This window comes from Pogona vitticeps, chromosome 4, assembly GCF_051106095.1.
Source record: "Pogona vitticeps strain Pit_001003342236 chromosome 4, PviZW2.1, whole genome shotgun sequence".
In the NCBI taxonomy this organism is placed as follows: Eukaryota; Metazoa; Chordata; class Lepidosauria; order Squamata; family Agamidae; genus Pogona; species Pogona vitticeps.
The window spans coordinates 129,388,766-129,416,749 of NC_135786.1; the positions used below are offsets into that span (position 1 = coordinate 129,388,766).

A 27,984-nucleotide genomic window follows, 5' to 3' on the forward strand; every position below is an offset into this window, starting at 1 on the left:
CCATTCAGATTTGGAAGTTCAATGTCCTTCTCTCAGCATGTTAAAAACCTTTTATTTCAGATGGGTATTTGGCACCTAAGCTGGATTGTAGCTGAAGGGAGCAGTTATTGGTTTGGTAGAGTGTTTTTAATTTGCTTTTATGTTTTCTTTGAATATTACTGTTGGTAACTACTTTGAGTGCCATTTCTAGCAGAAAGGCAGGAAATAAAAAAAAATTAAATGTGCCTACTTCATAAAGCAAAAAAAAAAGTTTTTGGAAAGAGATGTATTTAATATACCATGTTTGAAAGGTCATTTTCTGTAAAGCTGCAATTATGTAATTATGTACATTCGCTAACACATAATCCCATGGACCACAGTGGAATTTTTCTACTCTACCTAAAATGTTGGACAGTACATCCCCTGGGTGATTTGCAAACTTGCATACGCATGCCCCTTTCACCTGTAATATATGCAGCTTGGAGCCAGTAATGAGTTTGTTTTTCACTAAGCTTCTGCAGTATTAATTAGTCATCTGTTCTGCAGAGAACTTTAATTATTGGCTCCTTTTATTACTTTTTAAATTTAATTTTGTTAGTGCAAGACTGCTGTTTTAAGAAATGAACAGGAAGAAATAGTTAAGTAGACCCTGTCCTAAAGCCTGGTGGACTGATGAACAGAGGGCTGATTAAGGAGCAGTTCAATTATGCTCTGTCACCAGTGACCAGGAACCAGTTACCAGGGAGAAGATGTAAGGAAGCTCTTCAAGGAAAGGTCAGTAGCCCCGATAGGCTTAGCAGTACTTTCACCACACTCCCTTCTGGTAGTGCAATCTGACACAGTTGTCTTTGAAACTATTATCACTAGTCAGATGTGGAAAAAGATGCTCTGCATATGCACCTACTCCATATACACTGAATGTAGTGTTCAGGCAAACTTGTTGTCTGGTGTTGGGTTTGTTCTGTTGTTTGTTTTGATTAAATGTGAGTGAACAGTGGTAGGCCACTTCAGATTAAATGTCTGATATGCAAGCTGTTGAAATTTATGAGAGTTTACATACTGCAGATTAAGTGTAAGTATAAAAAAACCCACACAGATTATGAATAATCCATTGAGTCATAGTAAACTTTAAGAACATTTACTTTTAAATATATTGAAGAATAAGCTAACAACAGTTAAACATTTGACTTGGTATTGATTTGGTCTGTGCTTGACAGATTTCTTATAACAATCCTAGGACAGACATCTTCTTTAACAGCTGTCCTGAATCCAAAAAAAGTTGATGAAAACATATATGCAACTGAGTTTCATACACAGTGTGAATCTAGTCATAGATTCATAGACTCAGAATAGTTTTCTTTGGTACTGTTTACAATCAGCCAGACTGTCTATTTGTTCCTCCCTCTTTCCCCCTATTTGGGAAGAGAGTGTAGGATTCATTTCAGGGCTTCATTGCCACTGCTCGCTAACCGAGGCAATAATATATTTGATTACTGTATGTGAAGCAAGAGTTCAATTAAACCTTTTTCATTACTTTAGTCATAAAAACCCTTTGGAAAGTCAATAGAGTGAAATGGGTTTGGTTTGATTTTATTCTGTTCTGTTGGGGTACAAAGACTCTGCTTTCATCACCTGCCCCCAAGGCACTGGAATGAGATGAACTACCAATCAAGAATGTCTCTGCTGAAATCACTGGCTGAAGAAGTGAGCTAGCAGGGAGAACTCACTCTTGTTTCTGTGATTTGTTTTGGTTTTTTGCTCAAAGTCTAATGTCTGGACTTGACCTTTTTTCTCTGCCAGGGCTGCAACATGAAGGCATTTATCGGAAGAATGGAGCCAAGTCCCGCATCAAGCTTTTGATGGATGAATTCCGACGAGATGCCCGAAATGTCAAGCTCCGCATTAGTGATAATTTTATTGAAGATGTGACGGATGTACTGAAGAGGTTTTTCCGAGAACTGGAAGATCCTGTCTTTACCACATACCTGCACCCCCAGTGGAAGGAAGCTGCAGGTACTGGCCTTGATGTGCTACACCATTTAGCGCCAAGGACGGGGCTGGGATGCTTGAGGCCCTCCACGTATTGTTTGGCTGCAAGTCCCATTACCTCTCACAGTTAGTTGCAGGAGCTAGAGTTGATGGGCATTGCAGTTCAGCAACAACCAGAGGGCCTCAGGTTGCCCACACTTGTGCTAGAGCCTCTTTTCACATCCTAGATCTTATTGTAAATTTGCCGTCAAAGAAAACATTGCAGATTGCAGTTTGCCATGAACCAGATTTTAAGCTCACTTTTACAAAAAAAGAAAAGAAAAGCATTCCTCTATAGTGGCCTATAGAGCTCTTGCCCCCAGTACCCCTGCACTCTAAAAGATATATGTTTAAAAATAGGGGGCATACTCAAAATCTCCCCCTAGGGATATGGAAGCAGTTTTGCCACGTTTTTTTTTTTAATTATTTAAGTATTTATTTAAGGACAGGGTAGGGAATACAAAAGTAAGGGAGAATAGGGAAGAGGGGGAAAAAGGTTAGGGGGACAGGAGAACACAGAGTATACCATCATCCAATCAATTCATATTACAATAACAGACCAACTTTTTGCTTTTTCACAGTTTGATTACCCTCCTGCTTTCATCTTATCATTTAATTTTAGTTTAATTCTATGTTACTCCAACACTATCTGGTAACTGCAGCCATTTATACAATACATCCCATCGTTCAGTTTCCTTTTGAAGGAAGGAATATCCATTTTTGTCACTTCCCATATTGTCACAATAAGATTCTCTTGTTTCAGTGTCTCTTTCTTGAGATTTTTAACATAATGCTTTTCAATTTTGGAAGCTGCATAGGTCACTGGATAACTCTCTATCCCATCTATGTTACCTGGTGTCATGCCCAATAAAGTCGGTTCTAAAGTTTGTGCAGCTTCATTTAAGTTTTGTTTGGCATCTAATGTCCCCTCTTTCGTCACTTTCATCAGATCTTCTATTTTGCTAAGACCTTCATGTACTTGCTGAAACCCTGTTATTATCTTTTGCATAGTAATCTGCAATTCCTTTTCTATTTCTTGTACCACTTTGGGATTGAACAGACCAAGTCTCCATTTGTTGTCTTAAATTTTTGGAAACCCTCTCAGGCTTACCAATGAATGGGGTTTGTATAAATAATACTATGCCCTTAACCACATCCTTGAACAATTTCCACAATTTTATCAACAATCCAAACCCCTAGTTATAAACCTCCCCTTAGATCTCCCTCCAATCTTTATCCAAATATCATAATATAAAAATAAACTTTTAACCCAGAAAATTCAAAATCAAATAGAACCGTGGCACAATTATTTCTTCTTCTCCAGAGTTTAGCAAGCTTCTGTTATCAGTCTCACACGCAGTCCGGCAAACAAAACAACAATCACAGAGTCTCAAACTGTCCAGTAGCTGTCCTTCAAGCCCGTTTTATGATCTTTCCATTAACCCCTTGATGCTCCTCAGTCCAGTTAACCACGTCAGCTCCTTCTTTCTTCTCCAGAAAACAACCAGATTCTGTTATTAACAATTCAGAGTCCAGGAAAAGGCAAAGAGAAATATGTCCCATCCAAACTGCATTCACGAAACTCAAGTCTCTTAAATCCTGTCCGATGGCATTAGAACCATCTGGGATTCTTTCCCAGAAACATAAGATTTATTTTTCTGTCTCACTCTCTCGGCTTTGAAATCAGCCTGCTATATTAAGAGTTCACTTGGGGAGGAGAGTTAGTTTTGCTTTTGAGGCAGACTGGTAAGATTGGCTCGCCGCTGCTTTTCTTCTTTCAGCCAAATATTTTCATTCTTATTTTCAGCTTAATGGGGATGTTTCATAAATCAAAGGCTTCAGCTTATTTAGTTGTTATATATTTTAAGCTTATATTGGTTGTTCTCCTCTCCCCGATAAAGGGTTACTCATGGCTCCGTGCCAAATATGGCGCCCACTCCGATCCGTGTGGGTGATTTCTTCAGAGGGAAGAAGTCCGGGTTTGCATCCCTTTCTTCTCCTTCTGCTGCTCACCATCTGCTTCAGAGAGACTTCTCCTAGACTCTCCTTGGATCCCCATTTCAAAAAGGGGATCCAGTTTTTCCAGAGAGAGCTCTTCTCTGGAGCTACTGGCAGTACCGCAACAAAGCCCCGCCCAGAAGCAGTTTTGCCATGTTTTGAGGGTGTTTCCCCACCCCTGGATTGCCTCACCCTTGCACTGTAAAAATGTTTTTAAAGAAAATGATTGGCCTCTGAAGCACCAACATTTTCATCTGAGTAAAAATTGGGTCTTTGTGTAACAAAAAAAATACACCCAATTTTGAAAGAAAAAAATTGAGAGTGGGGATCACAGGTATAGCCTTCTAAGGCCCACAAATGGGTGGCATATGGCCTCTGGACTTCTGGAGGTTGCCAACCCATGCTTTATATCATGGAGCTGATATGTGCATCAGGAATAGGTCTTCTGTCTCTGTGCAGTCCAGCAGAGCAACATGTTATGGTTTGGAAGGTCCCAAAGTAAGAGAAGATAACTCCTTGAATGAGGGCTTTTTGACATCTGAATCTGAGGAAGTTGGAAGCTGGAGCGAGAGAGGTTATGAGACATGACGTCAGCACATGTCAAACTTTCATCATTAGATAATAATATTTAATCAAAATAATATATAACCATGCTTGAAATTTTATAAGTAGTATATTTAAGAAGATATAATTTTCTGTTTCTTCCTCCCAGAAATTGCGCAGAAGTCCCAACGTTTGGAGCGATATAAGGAGCTGATAAACTGCTTGCCCCACCTCAACCGCAGGACCCTGGCTGCTCTGATTGGCCACCTGTACCGGTTGGTCTAGCCTCTCTTTCACTGCTCACTTTCAATGTGTCCTTTCTTGCTTACCCAGAGCTGCTCTTGCAGGTGTTTCAATTAAAAGAAAGCACTTCTCAGATACTTGTGTAGCTTTTTCCATCAAGGGCTGAAATGACTCTCATATGCATCCTTCATAACAGCAGGTAAAATACTGAAGGAACTGTAATGTTTAATACCGTGCAATAAGACATGGGGTGATAAATAGATAAGTCTGATTCTCTTTTAATAAGCTGATTGTGAGAAGGTGATTTGATTGGCCTGTATAATAACTAGACGGAATGAATGTTCTAAACTTTTAAATACTCAAGACTCATTTTGACCCACATATCACTTCTCTGATGGATATTTTCCCTAGGATGGCAGTAGGAATTGCAGATTTAAAATGGACAGGTGCACTACAGGATTTTTGTCTGGGTTTTTCCCTGTTCACTTTTCTGCATTTAGTAGCACCTCAGGGATGACTGAAATCCAAAAGATGGTATGGAGGGAGGGGGATTAAAGGTCTTCTCTGCAATGCTACAGTCCCATCCCAAATTCTCTCCCCCTCCCCCGCCCAGTTCCAGTTGCTTTTTTAATCTTAAAACCAATGACACACCTGGGCAGCATACTATATATTCAAGCCACTTCTCCAGACTTAGTAAAACAACTTTGCATGCATCTGTCCCATAGATGAAGTTTTAACTGTCTTCTCCACATTCAAATTTGAATCAGTGAAATGTGGTGTCCAGTCTGTCGTTATCAGTGTGGAACAGCCACTTCTTAAGGCTAGCTGAAATTAACTTAATTAAATACATGCAGCTATCCCTCTCTGCTATATATCAGCATGCGTGCACACACACACATGCACACATTTAGTCCATGCCAGGACAAATAGGTGCATGGACTGGAAAACAAGCTCTCCAAATAACTGTGCCTAATTTTGCTGTTATCTTTCTGAATAACATTCCTTCCATTTCACTCACATTTAGTGAAAGAAATGTGGGGGGGGGGATGCTCCTGTGCTTTCACAGCATTCTCCATCTTTCAAGAAAGATATTGAGAATGCTGGTGGTTTCAGAGAGAGGAAGATCCAATAAGCAGCCTTTTCACCCACATGGAGAAGAATTGGGCATCTGAGAGAAAAGGAAGCAGAGCATAAACACCTGGGCATAAAGGAAAACGGAAGATACAATGCAAATGCAGGTCACAGAAATATTCAGACAAAAACAAAAAAGAATAAAAAAAGCAAAACACAAGAGTGTTAGTGGCACCTTAGGACTAATTCCAATGTGAGCTTTCATGAATAAATCCACTTTGTCAGACATCTTAGAATGCAATGCTTGGAGGTGCACTATGTGTCAAAGCTGTTCCTCCCTTCACTGTGTCAGCACATCAACCACATCCTTTCTTGTGTTTTTCAATCTCCTGTTGCAGGGTACAGAAATGTGCTGGCCTGAACCAAATGACCACCAAGAACCTGGCTCTCCTTTTTGCACCCAGCCTCTTCCAGACAGATGGAAAGGGAGAACATGAGGTTAAAGTGATGGAAGACCTCATTGGCAACTATGTTCACATCTTCAATGTGAGTTCCCCTGCCTGTTTTCTCAGCCCCTCTTCCACTTCTGCTTCATATATGTTTCCTCTGCTTTGCTAATATGTGTTCACTACATATATTTTTTTTCTGTCTCACAGATTGATGAAGACCAGGTGTTGCAGATGGATCTAGAGAACAGTTTGATTACTACTTGGAGAGACGTGCAGGTACTACAGCTCCTCCTATCCATCCTTTCAGCATATTGCTCAGCAGGTACACTGGCTGCAGCAGCAGCCAGAGAGAAATCTTTTAAAGACTCAGAATCACTGCCTTAGTAAAAGTTTGATTATTTGCAGCTGAATTTGTGAATCACTCCCTTGTAATGTACTGTGTTTAAATTAGCATGAGATGAGGTAAAGAATGTTCCATGCTTACTCTCCCCGCCCTTTCTGTTTCATACACATACATAAGCACTATAGCTGAAATCCTGTTGTGTATTTATGCCTCACAAGGCTGATGATGTAATAAATCATGGCGGCTTTTAAGAGATTAAAAATTTCCCATCCCTCCCAAAGTTCCAAGTCACTGGAGACTGCAAGATGGGAGACCATCTTTACTTTACTTTCTGAAATTTGCCACCTGCAGTAATATCATCCTGTCAGCTACCCCACTATGAAAGGCATCACATGAGAGCCTCAGGACCTTCAGGTGGAGTGGGGGTGGGACCTGGACATTTTAATCTGCAAAAAACTCAGTGGTGGGATTCAAATAAATTAACAGGTTCTATGTCCTAATGATAAATAAATAAATAAATAAATAAATAAATAAATAAATAAATAAATAAATAAATAAATAAATACATACATACATACATACATACATACATACATACATACATACATACATACATACATACATACATACATACATACATACATACATACATACCCAGGACATTTAAAAAAAAGGTACCACATAAGCAACAGTCTTATGTGGTACCTTTAACTTGAAAAAAATCATAGTAAAATGAGGACGGTTGGGTGTTTGACTGAAGTGGTCTCACCCCAAAACCTTTTCCCTCTGTGTCCTGCCCTCATGCCTTGTCAATCACCCCCCTCTCTGCCTCAAAGCCATGAGCTTTCCTCCAGTGACGTCAAGGACTTATCCTCGACCCCCCTTTCCCCCATTGACACCTCTGCTCTTTCCAGGGCTTTATCTCTCTCACCCACACCCCACCTCAGCCGGCTCAGTGTGGCGCAGGAAGGGAGGCAGCTAATTGTGCCCCCTCACCCCGCTCGTCGCTGGTCACCTGGCCCCTCCTCCTTCATTCATCTCAGGCCAACAAACGGTTCTAAGAACCAATAGTACATTTAGGAATCGGTTCTATAGAATAGGTGCGAACCTGCTGAATCCCACCTCTGAAAAAACTACCACAGTTGATGGCATCATTAGCTTTTTGTGGCATAAAGTTGCACAACAGTTCAGCCACAGAGTCGTTGTTTGATGTTGCAATCATCTAGAGAACAATATGTGTTCTTAAACCTCACCTAGCAGTTGGTAATACTCACATATTACTCAGGGCATTGCCATTCTGGTATTCAGGTACACATACTGCTGGAAGATGCTGGACAGGAGCTGTGAGTAGAGTTCCAATTCTCCTATTCATACTCTGGTCTCCAGAGCCATGTAAAAATGGCACCATGAGCCATTGATGTTCAATCTCATTTTCTAACCATCTCGCAAGGCTCCTATTATTCCCACATATTTGTCTGCCACCCACCCACCCCGCCCAACCCAAGCCATATTCATTTCTGCTTCACCTTTTCTCCCACAGCTTTCCCAGGCTGGTGATATCATTCTGGAGGTCTACCTGGAGCAGAAGAATCCTGACTGTTGCATCACTCTTAAGGTGAGCAAACAAGTGTGACCTAGGATTTATGAGAAGAATGGAGCAACTGGCCTTACCTACAGGAAGAGAAATAATGCGAAGTTGCTTTGCATCAGGAAATCCCTTGGATCAGTCAGAGCCTTTGCCTTTTCTAAGACTGGGAAGAAGGACCCTCACAGCTATTGTTGAAGTGGCTACTTTTCTCTCATGCTGACGTGTATAAATGGACTGCAGACCATGGTGCATCAATATATCTTATATCCAATTACGCATCTTCCCTTTGGCCACATAGCAGTGTTTTAGCCTTTGGATTGGCTGACTCTAAACTCTCCTTACAGGTGTCCCCAATAATGAGGGCAGAAGAACTGACAAATCAAGTGCTGGAAATGCGAAATGTGGCTGCCAGTCTGGACATCTGGCTGACCTTTGAGGTCTTAGAGAATGGAGAGTTAGGTAAGTGGATGTGGCAATACTGTACCTTTATGTTGCCTTTAAGAATATGGCTGTAGATGTATTTCAGATCCTATGTGTCTAAACATATTTCCAATGTTTACTAAAACATTTATATTGTACCTTTCCATTAAAACACCCCACAAGGCTCCAGGTGGTAATTAAGTTTCAATGCACTTGTGGTCCTAGGTTCAATTATGCTTTCCACAGTTTATGAAGAATGCAAACAAAGTGAAGCAAATGTAGGAGTGTGTGTTTTTGTGTTTTAGGACTTCAGTTCTTGGAAGTCTGGGCATTTGGGGGGGAAAAGAAAAGGGAAGCTGCTGTGGAGCTTCCCGAGAGCCATAGTTCTTTGGGAGACACCCTCTGTAAAGCCTAATGTGAGAGTACAATTCCCAGGAAGTAACACTGCAGTTACCTTTTTTTAAAAAAAAATCAGCAACAGGAAGTAAGAGGACACTGGAAGATAGCAGGAGCTGAAGTGCAAAAACATGAAAGAGTACATCCCTATGAACCACGTCCAAAGGAGGGGGAGGCTGGGAGCAGTCTGGAAACATGTCCTGTAAGAAATGAATGAAACATTGTGTGTGTTTTAACTAAAGAAGACTACGGAGGTGTGTGACTGAGTCTTCAAATATCTGATGACTGTGTCAGAGAAGGTAGTACAGATGCTCTGTTTTACATGAGAGGACAGGATTTAAACAGTGCTGAAAATTGCAGAAGCAGTTTTGGCTAAACATAAGAGAAACTTCCTAAATGTAATTGCTGTTTAATAGTGGAACAGACATCTTTGGAGATGATGGACTCTCCTTTACTGAAAATGCTTAAGCAGAGACCATGCAGCCATCTAATGGGGTGCTGTAGTTTAATTTAGGTCCTGAGTTGAGCAGTGGTTTAGACCATATGACCTCCAAGATATCTTCCAAATGAAAGTCTGTGAAATATAGAATGCTTACTTCTGTATCTTCCTGCTTGCATCCACAAGTCAAATTGAAAAGCACCCTTGATCCTCTGATAATGCTCTGGGAAAGTATCCTTGGGCGGATGGCACTATTAGATGTACACCCCAACCCAACTCAAATATGCACACAGTGGACCCCTGACCATCTTCTGGCCATTCTTTTTCAGAGCGCCCACTGCACCCCAAAGAGAAGGTTCTAGAGCAAGCCCTACAGTGGTGTAAGCTGTCCAAACCCAGCTCTGCCTATTTGCTAGTGAAAAAGGTGTCCATCCAGGAAGGCAGCTGCCTTTTCACAGGTGAGTACATCTGCCCTTTGGAGATAGTCTTGCATGTTGAGGCCTTTGAGACAAGCAAGTCAACCTTTTGACAACCTTTGCCTGTTCTGTATAAGTGAAGAGGGTCTGGGATGCACAAGTGGGGAATTATTTTGACTTGAAACTCCAGACAGTCACTGCCAGTCACAGGAGGCAGTGCTGGAGTAGGTGGGCCAGTGGTCTGGTTCAATAATTCATCAACAGCTTCTTATGTCTGAATAAGTTGGCCAAGTGTCCATATATATATATGGTTTAAATATACAGTGGTGCCTCGCTTAACGATGTTAATTGGTTCCAAAAAAACATCGCTATGGGAAAACATTGCTAAGCGAAACACCATTTCCCATAGGAATGCATTGAAAACTGGTTAATCCGTTCCAATGGGAACGGATTACAGTGGACCCTTGACTTACAGACGACTTGACTTACAGACTTTTTGAGTTACAGACTTCTCTGGCTGCAAAATTTAGGTTTGACTTGCAGACTGAGATTTGACTTACAGACCAGAAAAAAAACAAAATGGAACAAAAACAGCCTGTTACGGGATTAATCAGTTTTCAATGCACTGTAGGTCAATGGAGACTTGACTTACAGACTTTTTGACTTGAGAACCGCCTTCCAATACAGATTAAGTTCTCAAGATCAAGCCCCCACTGTACCGTCCTTAAGCGAAAATGGCCATAGGAAACATCGCTAAGCGAAACAATGTATCCCCCCATTGGAATGCATTGAAGCCTATTCAATGCATTCCAATGGTTTTGCGATGTCCGTTTTTGCAATTTTAAGTGTGTCTTAAAAGGGTCAAAAACGTTTTTAAATGCTTGGGATAATTAGTGCACCTTCTAAAACGTGTGCAAACTTAATTTGGCTTTGTTCTGACTCTTCGTTAATTTTTGGTGAATTCCCCCCCCCATTGAAATGCATTGAACCCGATTTTGACAGCTGTCAAACCTGCAGTTCAATGCTTTCCAATGGGGGGGGGAATTCACCAAAAATTAACGATGAGTCAGAAACGATTTTAAATGCTTGGGATCATTAGTGCACCTTCTAAAACGTGTGCAAACTTAATTTGGCTTTGTTCTGATTCTTCGTTAATTTTTAGCGAATTCCCCCCCCCCATTGGAAATGCATTGAACCCGATTTTGACAGCTGTCAAAATCGGGTTAAATGCTTTCCAATGGGGGGGAATTCACAAAAAATTAACGAAGAGTCAGAAACTGTTTTAAATGCTTGGATTCGTTAGAGCACCTTGTAAAACATGTGCAAACTTAATTTGGCTTTGTTCTGAGTCTTCATTAATTTTTGGTGAATTCCCCCCCCCATTGGAAAGCATTGAAGTGCCCGTTTGACAGCTGTCAAAATCGGGTTCAATGTATTTCAATGGGGGGAAAAATTCACCACAAATTAACGAAGTTAGAACAAAGCCAAATTAAGTTTGCACACGTTTTAGAAGGTGCACGAATGATCCCAAACATTTAAAACCGTTTTTGAACCTTTTAAGACACTTTAAAAATAGCGAAAACGGAACATCGCTAAGCAAAATAGGGGACCTAAAACTGTCATCGCTAAGCGAGGCAAGGTCCCGAACATCACTATGCAAATTTTCCCCATAGGAAACATTGTTAAACGGAGCGCAAAATCGCTCCAAAAACAACACTAAGCGAATACATAGTTAAATGAGGCAATCGCTAAGCGAGGCACCACTGTACAGTCTAAAGTAACAGAATTATTAGCTGGAGCACTGGAGCACAGGAAATTTCTTTGGGAAGTATAGGGCTGGAGGAAAAAATGTGAGATAGGGCATCACACCCAGACATGCATACACACACTCATATTCCAGAGACACTTTTTCCTCACTGCTCAGCTGTTCTCTACAACACAGGCAAGGGGACAGATCATAGGGAAGAGCCTAGCAAATGACTTCTAATCAGGATGGAAAGGCCTTGTAGTTCCCCACCTGGCCTAGGAGCTAGAGTTAAGGGTGCTCATGTTACAGTAAGTTGATGAGATCCATCCCTGGTTCCTAGATGGACCTGTGGTTTAGGACAGCAAGAAACTTCCCACTTCATTTATTCATCTTCACCGCAAAACCTGTAGATTGAAGCAGCTATGACATGTCTATTATTTAACCTGGCTCTGTGATTCCTCTGCTCAGTAGGTTTGTTATGAAGCAGTGCACTGCTTGGTGAAAGTCTCATCTCCAGTGTCACCTTTATCCCATTCTAGGTGCTAAACGAGAGAGCCCCAAATGTGGTCTGCTGAAGTGTCGTGAGGAATCACCCAAGCTTCTTGGGAGCAAGTTTCAGGACCGCTACTTTGTCATCAAGGACCGCAAGTTGCTTCTGCTCAAAGAGAAACGGGTATAACGAGCTCACAGACTTGTCTATTCATTATATATTGTCATATCTCGCCTCCCTGTGCAGTAAACAACACAAGGGAACAATACAAAACACCATCATTAAAGCAAACTTACAACAAACCAATTTAAAAAAGAAACTCAAACCAGCAAACAAAGAAAGATGAGATAGATAGATAGATAGATAGATAGATAGATAGATAGATAGATAGATAGATAGATAGATAGATAGATAGATAGATAGATAGATAGATAGATAGATAGATAGATAGATAGATAGATAGATAGATAATCCAGCACAAAAAAGGTAACAAAAACAAGTAACAGGGGTTAAATTATTAGATTAGTAATCAAATATTAAAGTGCACAGCAGCCAAGGCCAAGCAAATAAATAAACAAATAAATGAACTGTGCTATCTGAAAAAGCCAGAATTTGGCTTGAAACTCTGCAGCATCAGAGCCTGGCAGACCTCTTGGCGGAGGGTGTTCAATAGTGCCACCATTACAATTGAAAAGGTTCTGCTCCCTGCTAGATGTCCAGTGAGTTCCAATCACAAACCAGGGACTTCCTGCTATGTCTCAAAGGCTACTACATTTCATGGCAGAACTTGAGACATTTAGTCAGGAAATGGAATCTCATTGCATAGGACTATGCTGTGTCCTCTTCTTGTGCTGGCACCCCCAAGGTGGATGAGGGGTCCAAGTCTGCCAGGCACCAACCACTGATGTCAATGCCAGGCTCAACTGTGCTGCCTGTTCATAATGCTACTATAAGGCAGTAGAGAAAAGCCTTTCTAGAACTCTAGTGGATCTTTACTATTTTTAAGGATGTTTATGCCCCTCTGGCCTCCATCTTTGGTTTGCCCACCATAAAGAGGGCACGGTGTCAGCTGCTGTCAACAGGTACAAAAAGTAGATACAAAAAGTTTAAATAAAGAAAAAAGATGAATTTTAAAACTTGGATTTAAAAAAGAAGAAAAAGCATAAGGGAAAGTTGGCGGGAGATGACAAAGGATTAGATAACAGAAAATCTTTTGACAAGCACTCAGTTCTGGATGTTCTTGTCACAATTCCATGCGGCCTCTGATTATTAATGATATATGTCCAGGCCATATGTTATTTTAAACAACCAAATAGAAATTGTTTATTGATAAATATGTTGACATAACAAGCAATGTTGTTAACTCTTAAGCAAACATTCTTCTTTATCTACCCTCAACCACCATTCTCGAGCCCAAACTCCAAAACTCTCACAACACTCAAATTCTCCATCTCAAAACCCTATCCAAACCTTATCTATGCCTATCTCTCTCCTCCTGCTGCTGCTGAGCCTCTTATACCTCCTGACTCTGCCCCTCCAGCACTCCCATTGGTCTATGCAATTAGCATATGAATACAAATATCAACCTTTTACATTATTTACATCACTAAGGATATATCACATTACTCTTACATCAACAAAGACATATTAACCGTTTGCATTATTCACATTAATACAAATTACATTACATTACATTTGCATTAATAAATTTATTTATTTATTTTATTTATTTAATTTATATGCCGCCCACTCTACCCAAAGGCCTCTTGCATTACTTATTACATCAATAAAAATTACATTACGTTACCTTTTCATTAACAAGAATACTCACCAACACCTCTCAATTCACCAACATCCATGCAACTCTGCATTTTAATGATATTTCATAATTATTATACAAACAGAACAGTTAATACAATGTTACAAACTTTTTATCCACCCATTAGTCATTTGGCCTTTGAAACAAGGCGTCAGCAAACACATTCTGAGTCCCTTTTACACTGTGAATCTCAAAGTCAAAGTCTTGCAGGTTCAGCACCCATCTTGCAAGTTTACTGTTACAGTGGTGCCTCGCTTAACGATTGCCCCGCATTACAATGAATCCGCTTTACGAAGATCTTTTTGCGATTGCAATTTTTCTGCCAGTTGCCACCAAATGAGAACATTATTACTGGCCAAGCTTACAAGATTGTTTTAAAGGTTCCAGTGACATATGTGAACCACTCTGGAGTGTGTAGCATACAGTATCAATATAAACATTATTATATTGGCAATGGCAGCAGGTTGCCAGAGCTAACTGGGTGCTGGCACTTTCATTAGTTGGCTTTATATATTGACAAACAGTACCAGCTAGCATATATTATATATGAAAGTCTAATAGTAATTCAGGACATCTGGAAAATCCTTTGTAATTAATCCAGACTGTTTTTAAATACTTCCCACATATAGTCAGGGGAGATTTTATTTATTTATTTGTTTGTTTGTTTATTGATTGATTGATTGATTGATTGATTGATTGATTGATTGATTGATTGATTGATTGATTTGATTTGATTTGATTTGATTTGATTTGATTTGATTTGATTTGATTTATATACCGCCCATCTGGCAGCCAAAGCCACTCTGTCCTTCACCTCCTTCATATCAATACCACCAAAACACCAAACATTTTTGAGTTCAGTTTGATGCCTGCAATTAGAAAGAACAGTAATATCATAATAATTGCATACTGTCAAGTCAGTTCTGACTTATGACAATCCTTTCCAGGGACTTCTAGTTGTAGAGAGCTCAAAAGGGTTTATTATTTACTTTTTCTGGGTGTACCCTGAGGTTATACAGCCTGCCCAAGGATACACATGCTGGCTTTTCTCCTACAAGGCACAGTGAGGAATCTGTGGGGAAACCTCCTGACCCCTAGCTCAAGATGCTTACTGAACTGAGAATATAAATTGTGACAGAATCAATTTTTCAATGCAATGAAGTAAAAGTGAACAGAAGGATTACTAGTCCAAAGAGCAAACAAGTTCCTGCCTCTTGTGCCATCTTATACCTTTGGATGGAGGATGACATTGCTATTCTTTCTCCCCAGAGTGTCAAGCCAGAGCGGGAGTGGCTGCTAGACACAGCTAAGGTTTACATGGGGATTCGAAAAAAACTGAAACCGCCTTCACTGTAAGTGACCCCAGGATCCTTTGGAATTGTAGAGTGCAGTGGAGAGAGCTGTAGCTTGGCCTGTGGCTTGAGCACCAACTACTGCCCTAGCAATGAGCACTACCTTTTTGTGTGAAACCTAATCCATGCCACCCACTTTGAGATACCTAGGCTCAAGCAGAATGAGGCATATGTCAGTGGTTTAAGCTGATGCTCTATATGCAGAGGGGTGGTACTTAAAGGACCTGAGGAAACTGATAACTAGGAAGCTCCTTTCCTGAGACTGGAGAGTTGCTGCTCATCAGATACACTCTCCAGGGCTAGATGGATGGGCCAGTGGTATGGCAGCTTTTTATGTTCATATGAAACCTGCCAAATGTCATTTCCCTTTGCTATTTCAAGGCCTGCATCTACAAAATATTTTACAGGGACATTTTGATATTTAATGTATGTGTGAAACAAATGTGTACAGTTATGTAGGGCAGAGAGCTGTGGTTGGTCATAGGTCTCTGCCTACGTGCACAGGGGCGCATACATATTTACTGCTATGCAATGAATAAAGCCAAGCTCCCTGCCTCAGGGAGGGGATATGTAGGGATCCCCAGAACAGCTATGCATTGTTCTGCTAAGGTTAGACTGTTTCATCTTGGCAGTTGTGGGTTTAAGTAGCCAGAATTGCTGCAGCTAGGTCTCATTTAAGTTTCATTACTTTTAAATGCTTGTCTTACTTTGTCTTTATCTCCGTTATAGGTGGGGTTTTACTGTCATCCTAGAAAAACATCAGCTGTGAGTATCCTTTCTGTTTTGCTCAAGGACGATGGGGGTGATTGTTTCTGCCATTCAGTTTGGCCCCCCTTCCTCTCTGTGCTTTTCTCATCCCGGGCATGAAGGGTTGGAAAGGGTCTATCACAAATTCTGCTTGGAATTATTTCAGTGGGGAAATGGTGCATGGAAGCCATCCTCTCTCCATAGTAGAAGAGCAGGTAGCATGCTGAGCACTTTCAGTTCAGTTTCTGAGTGCTGTTCCTCAGAGAAGAATAAAGTGTTCGAGGATGCTTCCAAAATGGGTGAGGACATTGCTATGGTCAATGCAAAGCTAGTGCCTGCTGTTCTCATGCCCACTGGACAACACTGGAGAGGAGAGATAACATAAACCCTGCTCCCGGCCTTTACTCCCAAGACAGACGATAGCATGCCGTTCTCTGCTTTGCACTTTGGAGTAGAGGGGTTCCTTGTTGAGTTTCTCATCCTTAATAACAAGAAGGAAAAAAACAACAAAGAGTCTTGTGGCATCTCAAAAGCTAGCTAGTTTTATTTGCAACACTTAACCAGATGCAGGTGAATATGAGCCTTCCATATTTAGTGGCAAGTTATCTCTGAGATCCTGATGGCAAAAAGCATCAGCAAACTATCTTTTCTCCATGCCCCTCTCCCAGTTGAATGACCAGAAACATCTGGGTAGCTATTGGTAGGAATAGAAAAATGGCCTTTAACCTTTTTCTAGAAGCCAGTTCTAATATCCTGGGGAGTCATTTCCCTGAAGAAACTGCAGACCTAAAGTCCTACAGTCTGTTGAGCCAGTGGGGAAAGTGTGACAAAGGGTGTTTTGTGCTGGCATAAACTGGCCATGTCTGTTCTACAGGTATTTGGCATGCACAGGGCAATCCGAGCTGTGGGACTGGACCACCAGCATTCTGAAAGCTCAGGTGTGTAATGAATTTAAACTCTCTTCTATAAGCATGCAGAGTTTCATTCATCCAAAACCCTTGTACATTTAGTTGTTTTCAGGTAAACTACTAGTTAAATGTGTATATAAGTGATCATAACACTGATGCTTTCTCTGATACAATTATTCATCCCCAAAGAGATTTTCTGGATTTTACAGTTTCATGTCTCGGAGCATGGTTACACTTAATGAAATAAAGCTTGTTCCTCATTTACAGTGGCTGGCAAAGAGCCTTCCTCTTACCCACCTTTCCTCCCTCCTTGTTGCAATGACAGAATTTTTTGAAAAATGATTGGACTTTGTGAGCCACAGCAAAGGAGGAAAAAACAAGCAGAGGACAGAGCAACACACATGCATGGAATGCAGGAGCTTCTACACTTGGGAAGGAGGGATCATTCTCTCCCACTGGAATGCAATTGCCACCTCCTGTTCCTTCCTTCCTGGGCATACATGGTCCTTTCATGGTCTACATATAGCAAATCAATTCAAATTAAATTGATTTTTACATCCAACTTAAAATAAATAACCCTCTGGTAGTAAAGCAAAATACCATAATCTGCTTTCCAACAAAATAACACCCACCCTGGAGTTAAAAATCTGGGCTTCTCTGTGTGTCATATATTCATCCTTTTAAAAATCTTATTTAAAATATGTTAAACCCAATTCAAATTCAGGTTCTTTTCCAAATGTAGCCACATTCTTAGCAATGTACTTGCCCTTGTGCTGAGGACATGCAGTACGTGAAGTTGTCATCTGAAGAAAACTTGAGGTGACTAGCAGGTACCGTTCTTAGCTGAAGCTTACTTTTTCCTGCTTTAAGTGAAAAACTTATCTTTTCACATCAAAGGAATAGATCATTAGAGATTACTGTATGTGCATACTTACATTTTCCTGAGTAAAACGCCCTTTGTTTCAGTGGCTAGTGAGAGGAAAGGCCCATCTCTCCCAGTACTTTTCAAGTACAAAGTGAGAGGGCCAGAGAAGGGAGGCTTCCCCTACTCCTTACTTACATGTTTCCCACTGTGTGTCAGGATGAGGCTGAGCAGCAGTTTAGATTATGGGTAGCAGACTAAAGGGTGGACAGAAAATATTAGCAAAGAGCTGCCACCCCCTTTAAACCAGTCCTGCCTAGAGTTTTTCTTTTCCTACGCAGCTCTGTGGAGTGATGCTTTTCCATAGTACCTCCTCATTTTAACAGGGTTGGTGTAAGAGTATTCTGGTAAGCTGTGCTCAGGCATTCTTGGTTTTCCATCAAGTTAATTTTCCCGTGGCCCATCTCCTGCTGGTGAGCTTTCCCCTGGGGAACCTGGTTGGCTGGTGTGCAAAATAAGACCCCGGGCCAGATGGGCTTTTTTGCCTTGAGCTCAAATAGGATTCTTCAAAAGTTCTTTTCAGATGTAGGAGTTCTATCCAGGATGCTTCCTGATTTGTGTCATTTTTAACTCAAAGTTGCCACCATACGTCACAAGTAGGGAGGGAGGAAAATGTTTTGAATAACGCTATCCCGAAAAATTTGTTTTAACCCTATTCATTTTGGTGTGAGGAAGTATTCTGGCTGTGTTTCTCTTTACTGAAACAAAGAGCTTCTGGAGCTTTCTCCTCCAGGCCTTTGATTGCTAGCATGAAGTTCCCTGGTGTGTTAATTATCATGTCCAGGTAGGAATTTCAGAAAGATAATCAAATATGCATTCCATTATAACAGAAATTTTGCTTTACAACAATTTTCTGTCTGTAACGGTAAAGTGTTTGAACTCAGTTTGAAAAAAGGAACAATTACACACCGGCAGGCTTTGTACCTAAAGCTTTGTACCCTACGTTGTTTTTGCCTATAATAACAGGTATGTGTGGGAATGTTACATCTTTTCTTTGACATTTTTTGTAATTAGTTGATGGGCCTCTAGGAAGCATCCCTCTTGAGGAGGAAATGTGTTGATCAGCAGGCAGTCACTTGGAGCTGCTAATGGAAATGTTCATCACATCCCAGGATTCAGTGGCGGAGTAGGATGGGGACTCCCCTGCATGTCTCAAGCAAAGGTTGCTCTTTAGTGAGAAGAACTATACAGAATGCAGCAGCTACTTCCACTAGTTTTTATCAGACACGGGGATGAATATAAAAATGAATCGCAATATTCGATGAAAATTTTTGATTTGTCAGGTATTTGTTGCTTTGTATTTGTGAGGTTGAGACCCTGAAGAATACGAAGCAACAACTATATTCCTTTTATATTCGTCCCTTCATCTGTCCATCTCTGCTTATGCCCCTGCAGATCAACAGTTCCTTGGAAGCATAGGCAGAGAGAGGGGCTTTCCCTTCAGGCGGCTTCCTCAAGACAATGAGGGTGGGGGATTGCCTCAGTCAGGCTTCGGCTGTCTTTCTGTGCCTGTGTGAGCATAGAAAGACAGATGAAGTCTGACCCAAGGGATTTCCCCACACACACACACTGTACAGTATTTTCAAAGACAGCACGGGTGGGGGATCACTTCAGTCGGGCTTCTCCCATCTTTTTATGCCCATGCAACATAGAAAGACAAGGGAAGTCTGACTCAAGGGATTCCACCCCACCCCCATCTTTGCAAACAGCAGGGTGGAGTGAGATTGCTTTGGTCAGGCTTCCCCAGTCATTCTGTGTCTGCATGGCATAGAAAGACAGGGGAAGCCTGACTGAAGCAATTCACCCCCCCCCACTGTCTTTACAAACAGTGGGGAAGGGGAATTGCTTTGGTCAGGCTTGCCCAAAGGGAAGCCCTCCCCACTGCTCTTTGCAATGGAACGGAAGCTAGGCTGCCGGAACAGAAAACATTGTTCTGGCAGCCTAGCTTCTGTTTCAGTGGCAGTGGAGAAGGAGGAAGTAGCAGGACAAAGTAAGCAGCAATGGGAAGGGGGGGTGGCAGGCTGAGGGGGTGGGGGGCTCAGCTTTTTTTAGATAACCCCAGGGGCTGTCAAAAAAAAAGGCCAAATGAACTGATGAATTGATTCATGGTTTGGCAGTTCACCAGGGAAATTCATGGGTAGTCACAGTTAACACGCCACGAACCAAGATGAACCATCTCAACTGATGAGGAAGATTTTTTTTTAATCTTAAAAGCTGGCACAGAGATTGTGATGTCTTTTTAGCTGGCCTAATAAAAAGACCACCAACAACATGGACACTGGTCTTAAAAGCTCTCTTGCATGTCCATAGGTCCTGTGTGAAAGTTTGTTTATTTGTTGCTGTTGTTTTGGCAGCCCCAACTTCTTCTGGATTCCTGACTCTTTAAATTCACTGTTTATACTTCTTTCCTCTTTCCAACATTCCTATATCCACTCCCCACTCCTCTGTCACAGCATAGAGTTTTTCATTTGTATCATCCCAGTCCTAGCCAAATGTCCTTTGACAACCCTCTATTTGTGAGCACTTTTTCTTGAAATAAGCCTGCTGCCCTTAGTACCCCAGGCACACAATTTATTCCTCTTCTCGGCCCTTCAGGGATCCAATGGCTTACTGTAGTGGTGGGGAAGAACAAGAGCAGCAAACCTTTCCAGAATCACAATGGAATTACCTCTGCTGCTGATATGGATCCAGGATTGCTGCTTCCAGAATCCTCAGTGCATAACCACATATCCCCAACTGGATAAATTATTTTTATGATAAAGCAAAGTGCTACAAATATGCAAGCTTTCAAGTTTTCCAGAGTTCAAGCTAGGTAGGGATTGTGAAAAGAGGTTAAGAGGCAAAATTCTGTGTGTACAAAATTAAAATAATTTAGAGGAGGTGTAGAAAAAGCAGCCCTGAAAAGTGCTTTTTATAATGAGGTTTGAACAGCAGTTTACTACGTTTTTTCAAGACAATTAGCCAGCCAAGCAAGGTCACTGACAGTTGAGCCATGAAATAGAATTGAAAATGCATTTAAATAATTGATTTGTAATAAGCAGAGCAGTGCAATGTGCAACATGATCAGAAATGACATCTGCAGGACCTGTAACTTGTTGTCCTTATTATGTTAATACCAGCAATTTGTTCTGTGAATTACTATTCTGGTGGTACAGACTGCTGGGTTCTAACCTTCTTAGTCAAAAAATTATGCTTTTCAACATAATGGCAGCTTGCCAAATTCTGAGTTAAAGGCATTTTATGTTACATGAGATGCAAAAGCAATGGAAATTCCTATTTAAAAAATTCTGCTGGTGCCTCAGACCCTTATTACTTGGAGGTCCTGAAAAAGAGAATGTTTACAGTTTGAAGGGAACTTGTAAACATCTGAAAGAAATATAGAAGGCCAAAGGCACACTCACATCATCATTGTTACTGCAACACAACACACTACATACACTGGATACCAACATCAATCATGCAGCAGTAGCAGTTCCAGCAATAGCAATTGGCTGGGTGAGCACGTAGAGCTATTTTCTCTATCTGTTATTAAAATATGCTTAAAGCCTAAGAAATGAATTCTACTTTATATATTCTTACTTTTAAGAACTTTGGTATTTTAGAGATGTATTCTCTGAGTTTTGCTGTTTTGATTGTGCCTTTTTAGGCTACTAGTTGTACAGTATTTTAATTGTTGTAACCCGCCCAGAGACCTTTGGGTAGAGTGGGTGGCATATAAGTTAAATAAATAAAAATAAATAAATAAAGTTTTTGCATTTTTGGAATGTAACTAAGATGTAGTTTGGGGGGGTTGTCTTTTTTATGCGTCTGTATTTTGGAGTGAATTCTGACTTAAGCATCTGCCTGCAACTTAATTTTAGTTTCCATATATTTTTAAGCATTTGTGCTTACATTTTTCCATAGCTGTAAGACTTTAAATATTTAGGAAGAATTTTTTGCATATGAAACATAAAAGCAATGTAGATAAATAATGCTTATAGAATTATACAAGCTGATGTGGCCTGGAATTATTGCAACAATAAAAAGACTTATACCTCGATACCCAGATGAATTTTGATGTGATTGGAAAAAGTTGTCTGATTTCATTCTGGAATTAATCCTTAACTGAGATAAAGGCCAGCTATGATGAACACAGGCTTCTGACTTTTTTCCCTAGAGGTATATAAAGTTCTGCAGGACCCTTCAGAGGATGTTGAGCCATCATACTCTGTGACCTAACAAAGAGAAGAGTCCAAAGATTGAACCAGAAGGTGTAATCCTGACATTTTAAAGTTCAGATCCAGTATCAAACTGGAGATTTGCAGACTAAATTAATCATGGGGTGGGGAATATTTGTATCAGATTATATCCATCAATGTTTCTGGGATAAAGAAGCAATGTCTGATCTCCATTTATGAAAACCTAAAAGCAGCTAATAAAGAAGTTGCCTTTACGGGATTTGGCACACCTATCTTTGTTCATTTCCCCACTGTGAAATAATAATACCTTTGGTCCTGAGCTTGTCCTTAGTGGAAATAATGCCAACAGTCACTTGGCAAAAGAATAATCTCGACCCAGTGTCTTAGATCTCTTGTAGCTACCACCATCACTGCCTGCTGCGCAACCACAACTAACTCCCTGGGCCATGTTAGGGCAGGGGACAAGAAAGCAGAATCAGACACTCCATGTGTAAGTTGAACCTTTAGTAAGCACTCAGACCAGGTAAATGCCAAAGCTTGGCTGTTTTCACAACAAAATATTTGTGTGCATCCACTGTTGCTTCCATCATAGGTGCTGGACTGTCTAATTCCCCAAGACTGGAACAGCAAAGCCATTTTCCCAATGACTATGAGAGAAAGGAGATTTAACCAAATTAAGTTTTACATCATCACAATATAGATGTTTACAGATATCTCTGTATGGAAAATTTTTAAGTATTCGGAGCTCACACCAGGAATCTAGAAAAGCTATAAACAAGCCATGTTGTGGCTGAACTAGTGGTGCCGTGAATGGTAATAAAAAGGAACGATTTTTCTCTTCCCTTCATATAGCATGACAGCATCCGTCCAGTCATCCTGCGTCGACGCTCTTCTTCTGACTTGGCCAAGCAAAAGTTTGGCACCATGCCACTGATCCCTCTACGTGGAGACAGCACCAACCCCATCATGCTCTCTGCTAATCAGACCTTGGTAAGGCTCCTTTAGGGTGCCACTACACAGTGAGGGGAAACACCAGATTCACTTGCATTCCCTCACTATGAAGCTGCACTAGGTAATTCAGATCTGTTCAGCTTAAGTGGCCACACAGGGAAAGAGGAGGGAAAGATGCTGTAGCTTCTTACTTGCAGTTCTGTTTATAGCCTTGCATCTGGTGCTGTTACAAACAACTGCATTAGCAAGGTGTGAAAACACTTTTCCTTCCTCAATCTTCTCAATTTCCTCTTGTTATCTCTGTTTTTATGAAGCTCCATTCTTAGGCAGTTAAAACAAAAGGATGAGAAACTGTTTAAAAAAGAGAAGAGATTCTTGCCCATGGAGGGTGGCTTTGCTCATTGTGAGTGTGAGCTGGCACAGCTTTATGTGTGTGTGCATCGCTTATCCTTCCTCATGAGGCAAGAGGTGAAGGGGAAGGTGCTTCCACAAAGCATCACTTTGTGTATGTGTGCATGCCTAGGTGTGCTCAGCTTGTCCTCTTTTTCTGCATCAGTTCAAGCAATCACATGCCTGAACCGATATGAAAGGCTCTGTGTTTGTTTGTTTTTAATAGAAGCCCAAGCAGTGGAAGGGGGAAATTATGGATTTTGGGAAGGTGGCAGCCTGAGTTTATAGAGGATGAGGATGTCAGTATCAGGGGCTACTAATCCTGATGTCAGTGACACATCCAGCTTACTTCTTCCATACAAACTCTTCCTAGCCAAACAATCTGCTGTAGCTCTCCCATACATTTGTTACTGGTAGGTATCTTTCTCTTCACATGTTAGACTGGAAGGCTTCCTTACAACTCCTTCTTCTAGTGTTCTTTATAAGGAGGAAGCCGCATGCCAGAAATAGTACTCTATTGGATGCAGCAGAAGGGAGTAGTACAAAGAAGACGTCTGAATCTCTGCTACATTGTCCAAGTGACACCCTAATACTAATTATTCTGCTCTCCTTGGTCATCTATACTGTAACATTAACTGCTTCATATTTTTTATCTTGTTTTCAGCACCGCCTCCATACGAGAAGGACATTATCCATGTTCTTTGTAAGTATCTAAAGTTTTGTTATTTATCACAGTCTATCACAGTGTAAATCTCATGTTAATTCTAAAAGCAAATGCCATAAAATTATGAAGAGGCCATAAATCTTCCCTTTTAATTCACCAGTGGCCTGTGGCTGAAGCACTGTAGGGCTCTTTCTTCCATGTGTGACCTGTGTGTTGATCCACCTCAATTGGTACAATGGGATTTGTTGTGGATTTGTTGTTCCCCTTTTCACCAAACTCACCAAATTATAGTCTCAGCCCAATATGACACCATGTCCACAGAATTAAATAGATGCAACCCTCCTATGAAGCAAAATGACACAGTTACTTCAGGCAGCAAGTTTTGGGCACCAATTACTGATGACATTTAGAAGGCAGATCTAATCTGTAGGGCACAAATCTGCTTTTCATCAAAAGACCCCACAAAAGTACAGCTCTTCTGCTCAGTTGTGTGTGTGTGTTTTTCCCCCAATAACATTTGCACAGAAGATCGCCTCAGATTATGTTATTTTGTCGTCTGGAAGGGGAACATGCCAGATAGGTTTTCTGTATGATATCTTGGCAAGATGATATCTGTATGATATCTGGTCCATGGGGTCATGAAGAGTCGGACACGACTAAACGACTAAACAACAACAATTTGGCAAGTCTATTGGTCAGAAAAAAACCATTGTCCAAGAACAAGGCACCACAGCCAGGTCAACTGGGGCTTAGAGGGGGGAGCAGCCAGAAAGGAAGTTCAGTGGTGCCATGGAAGACACACAGCCTAGGAAAGAACTTTCTATTTAATCCTGTTTGGGTCTGGTCCATCCCAGAACAGGGGACATCCGAGCTTAGTCCCTCCTCAGATTTTCTAGTAGCCTTTACACGTCAGATAGGGATGCTTGGCCTCACTTCCCAACTTGTATTTCATTTGCAGCTAGAAAGCTTCATCAGAGTCATAGCCAGGTTAAGGATGCTGGCATATCGCTGCTCTACCTTTATCCTGATCAGGAGCAAAGCCAGCTGTGGAGGCTCCGAGTTTCTGAGCCACAAGCATGGTGGACACGAAGGACAAATTCCGAGGGTTCCTACCTGGGACTGATCCATTCTGCTTGGATTCCAGGGTTGCCAGCTTCAGGGTCCAAAGCTGCCTATATTGTTCTCTTGCGGTCCTCAATTGGCTTTTTGTGGTTCATTGAGCTAGGTCACAGCTTCAGGTGCTGAGTTTCTCAGTTTAAGCCTTAAGAGTCCAAAGTACAGTATGTAGAAAAAAATACATGTTCAGAGCCAAGGAATATAACGAGATACGTTGACACACTTTTTGTCTTGGCCTTCACAGCCAATGAAGATGCACCAGGACTCACTAGAGGAGCAGCAGGAGGCAGATGACTCTGAGCCTGTCTATGAGGAGGTGGGCAACTTCGCAGACATCGGGTTTCCAGAGGTGAATTACTCCCTGCTGCCTCCTGTGGATGAAGCCAAGAAGGCATCTGCTTCCTCAAAGCAGGATGTGTCTGGCTTACTGCCCCACTGTCCAGCTCCCAGATCATCTGGAACAAGCTTAGCAAAAGCATCCTGCCTTGAGAAAGCCTTTCCTCAGGACCTAGATAAGGAGCTCCAGACAGACAGACTCTCAGGTAATGGAACTACTCAAGGCGCTTCTGCAGAAATACAGACTAAGCCTCAAGTACTGTCTGCCCCAGCCAGGGACCAGGCCGCACCAACCATAACATCTGCCCTCCATCATGAACCTCTGTCTGGAAGGGAGACTCAGGCTAGAGACACCAGGAAGAAGAGCTTTCAGGCAGACATCTCCATCAGTGACCAGCTCATGCAAGAGCTGAGCACTGCACTCCTTCGAAAGAACGAATGCCAGACACCGATCGCATCAGGAATGAACAATGTCTTTTCACAGGATGGGACTCAGGATCCACTGGAAGGATCGTGTGATCTGAGGACTGGGAGCTCATATACTACGACTGGACTCAGCACTGGTGCTGCTGAGCCCTAATAATAAATGGTTAGAGTCTCTGTTGGGTTGCATCATCACAAATATAACCAGATATCCTTGCTGGAAGTATGGCTTAAAGAAATTACTTCTCTACACTTTTCTCACCATCCCCTATAAATATTTTACTATTTAAATTCCCAGCTAAAGGTAGGGCGTGTGGTGTATGTGGCAAGGAGTGTGGAAAGTGGAAGAATGTTTCTCAGAAGAATGCTGTGTCTTTGCCCTGGCCCCTCATTACCAGCTCAACACCATTTGCAGTATCACATGCTCAGGCCTGTGTGTTAGGCCACAATTCCTAGGCCAAAAGTGGTACTAAATGGAAGTCTCAGCTTCCTGAAACTTTCAGCTTTCATTTACAAGATGTATAGCCTTATTATTAGAAGTTCTGTCTCCACATCTCTCTGCAATGTCAGCTGAAACCCCAATAGTCTGAGAAGTAACGAAACATTGGATGCACAGCTTTAGTTTCTTCACCCCAGAGGGAAAGCAAATTGTTATGTAAAATAATACAGACAGAATAAGATTAAATTATGCAGGTTTGCTCAACTAGTATAATTTGTATATGTCATAGACTTCATCTGCTCATAGTATAACATTTCAATTACCTCAGTAACAGAATTTTATTTACCACAGAGTATATATATATGCCTGCATGTATTTCTGGCAGAACCATAAAGTCTAAGTCTCTTGCTGAAAGCAGTTCCAGCAATATTTATTATACTAATAACTGGATTAAAGGAATTTTGTACAATGCACAGCAAGAGGCTTGTTTATAATGTGCAGTCTGGAAAAGAATGCTTCGTATGCATTGGAACCATGGAGCACATCTGTGCAAGGACAAGGTGACTGCAGATACTAGAGCCGCAGGGTATGAGCAGGAAGTGGTGGAGGTAAATTGATGAGTCACAAATATTTGAAATGGGGATCTCTGATGTAGAGCCTGCAAGGCCCCTTTCTCTGGCACTTTGGAAGGTGCTCTCTTAGAACTTCAGAGCTGGAAGGGGCCCTGTGGATGATCAAGCCCAGCCTTTCTCTAGTAGGCACAGAGGAGTATCGAACTCCCAACCTCTGGCTCCACAGTCAGATACCTGAACCACTGAGCTGTTGTTTTCATGTAAAGAAATCTGGCCACACATGTTTTTCTTCTATCTTCAGCACCCAGATCAATTCTTTGTTTTGCTGGCCTCACCCATACCATCACCATCCTCCCCTAGGACTATGTGCCAAAACTACGGATGTGTAGTCTCCCCTGCCAGAGGAGAAGAAATTGTAGGTGATTGATCTGTCTCTACAGAGGCGAGTGATTGATCTCTGTAGCAAAGTACCTTGTGCTTGGTGAGTGGTGTAGAGGGACATGGCCATACAGATGGTTCTCAAAGGCAACTAGCAACGTAGATTGGCAGGTGCAAGTTAGGACTCTGGATTTGGGTCCATTTTTGGGAGCCTTTCAAGATAAATCAGATAAAACGGGGGGGGGGGCAAAATATTGCCTTACATCAATGTCAGACTGGTTCATCTGAAGGTTTCCTGTTTTTGAAGTCTGGGTCATTGCATCACTTCCCATCTTTCATCACTTCAGTTGTTTTCCAGGAATTCTCAAAGGTTATAAACATCTCTGCATCAACACCCTCAAGTTCTTTTAGCACCTGGAGCCCTGAACTTATTTAGTGTAACCAGGTGCTTTCTAACCATTCCTTACCTGTTCTGGACTGTGTGTCCCTCCTTATATCATTAGTTCTCCCAGGTTGAAAAGAAGGCAGAAAAGTGAATTGTGAATGGGAAGAATAGCAGGACTTCAGTCCACAAGATGGTGCTAGAATGCCACAAGTGACAAAGAGGGACAGATTATTTTCTCATGCAAAGGGATGGGC

The 27,984-nt window shown here is 41.4% G+C and overlaps 1 protein-coding gene and 1 long non-coding RNA gene across 7 annotated transcripts in view; one reads left to right on the plus strand and one right to left on the minus strand.

The window, feature by feature from the left end:
* The window catches only part of ARAP3 (ArfGAP with RhoGAP domain, ankyrin repeat and PH domain 3), a 68,453-nt gene extending 41,585 nt beyond the window's left edge, over positions 1–26,868 (plus strand). For 2 of the 5 annotated variants that reach the window (XR_013544686.1, XR_013544687.1), the window contains exons 21-34: positions 1,780–1,992; positions 4,718–4,823; positions 6,261–6,408; positions 6,519–6,587; positions 8,195–8,269; positions 8,587–8,701; positions 9,827–9,955; positions 12,200–12,333; positions 15,239–15,321; positions 16,051–16,086; positions 16,943–17,006; positions 22,055–23,066; positions 24,082–24,120; positions 25,442–26,868. Coding sequence is in view for 3 of the 5 variants with exons in the window: in XM_078392474.1 (XP_078248600.1) it covers positions 1,780–1,992; positions 4,718–4,823; positions 6,261–6,408; positions 6,519–6,587; positions 8,195–8,269; positions 8,587–8,701; positions 9,827–9,955; positions 12,200–12,333; positions 15,239–15,321; positions 16,051–16,086; positions 16,943–17,006; positions 22,929–23,066; positions 24,082–24,120; positions 25,442–26,113 (2,021 nt within the window). In the remaining 2 variants the exon portion in view is untranslated. Of the gene's footprint in view, positions 1–1,779; positions 1,993–4,717; positions 4,824–6,260; positions 6,409–6,518; positions 6,588–8,194; positions 8,270–8,586; positions 8,702–9,826; positions 9,956–12,199; positions 12,334–15,238; positions 15,322–16,050; positions 16,087–16,942; positions 17,007–21,217; positions 23,067–24,081; positions 24,121–25,441 lie in introns of those variants that run through there. The other 3 variants (XM_078392474.1, XM_072998338.2, XM_078392475.1) reach the window with 2 other exon arrangements.
* LOC140706787 (uncharacterized) lies at positions 22,566–27,911 on the minus strand. 2 transcript variants are annotated; one of them, XR_012086653.2, is made up of 4 exons: positions 27,813–27,911; positions 25,195–25,342; positions 24,363–24,423; positions 22,566–22,723 (listed from the first exon to the last, which is right to left on the minus strand). It is a non-coding gene; the product is annotated as an uncharacterized LOC140706787 (long non-coding RNA). The 2 variants fall into 2 exon arrangements; XR_013544695.1 differs by lacking the exon at positions 24,363–24,423.
* Between the last annotated feature and the right edge of the window lie 73 nt (positions 27,912–27,984).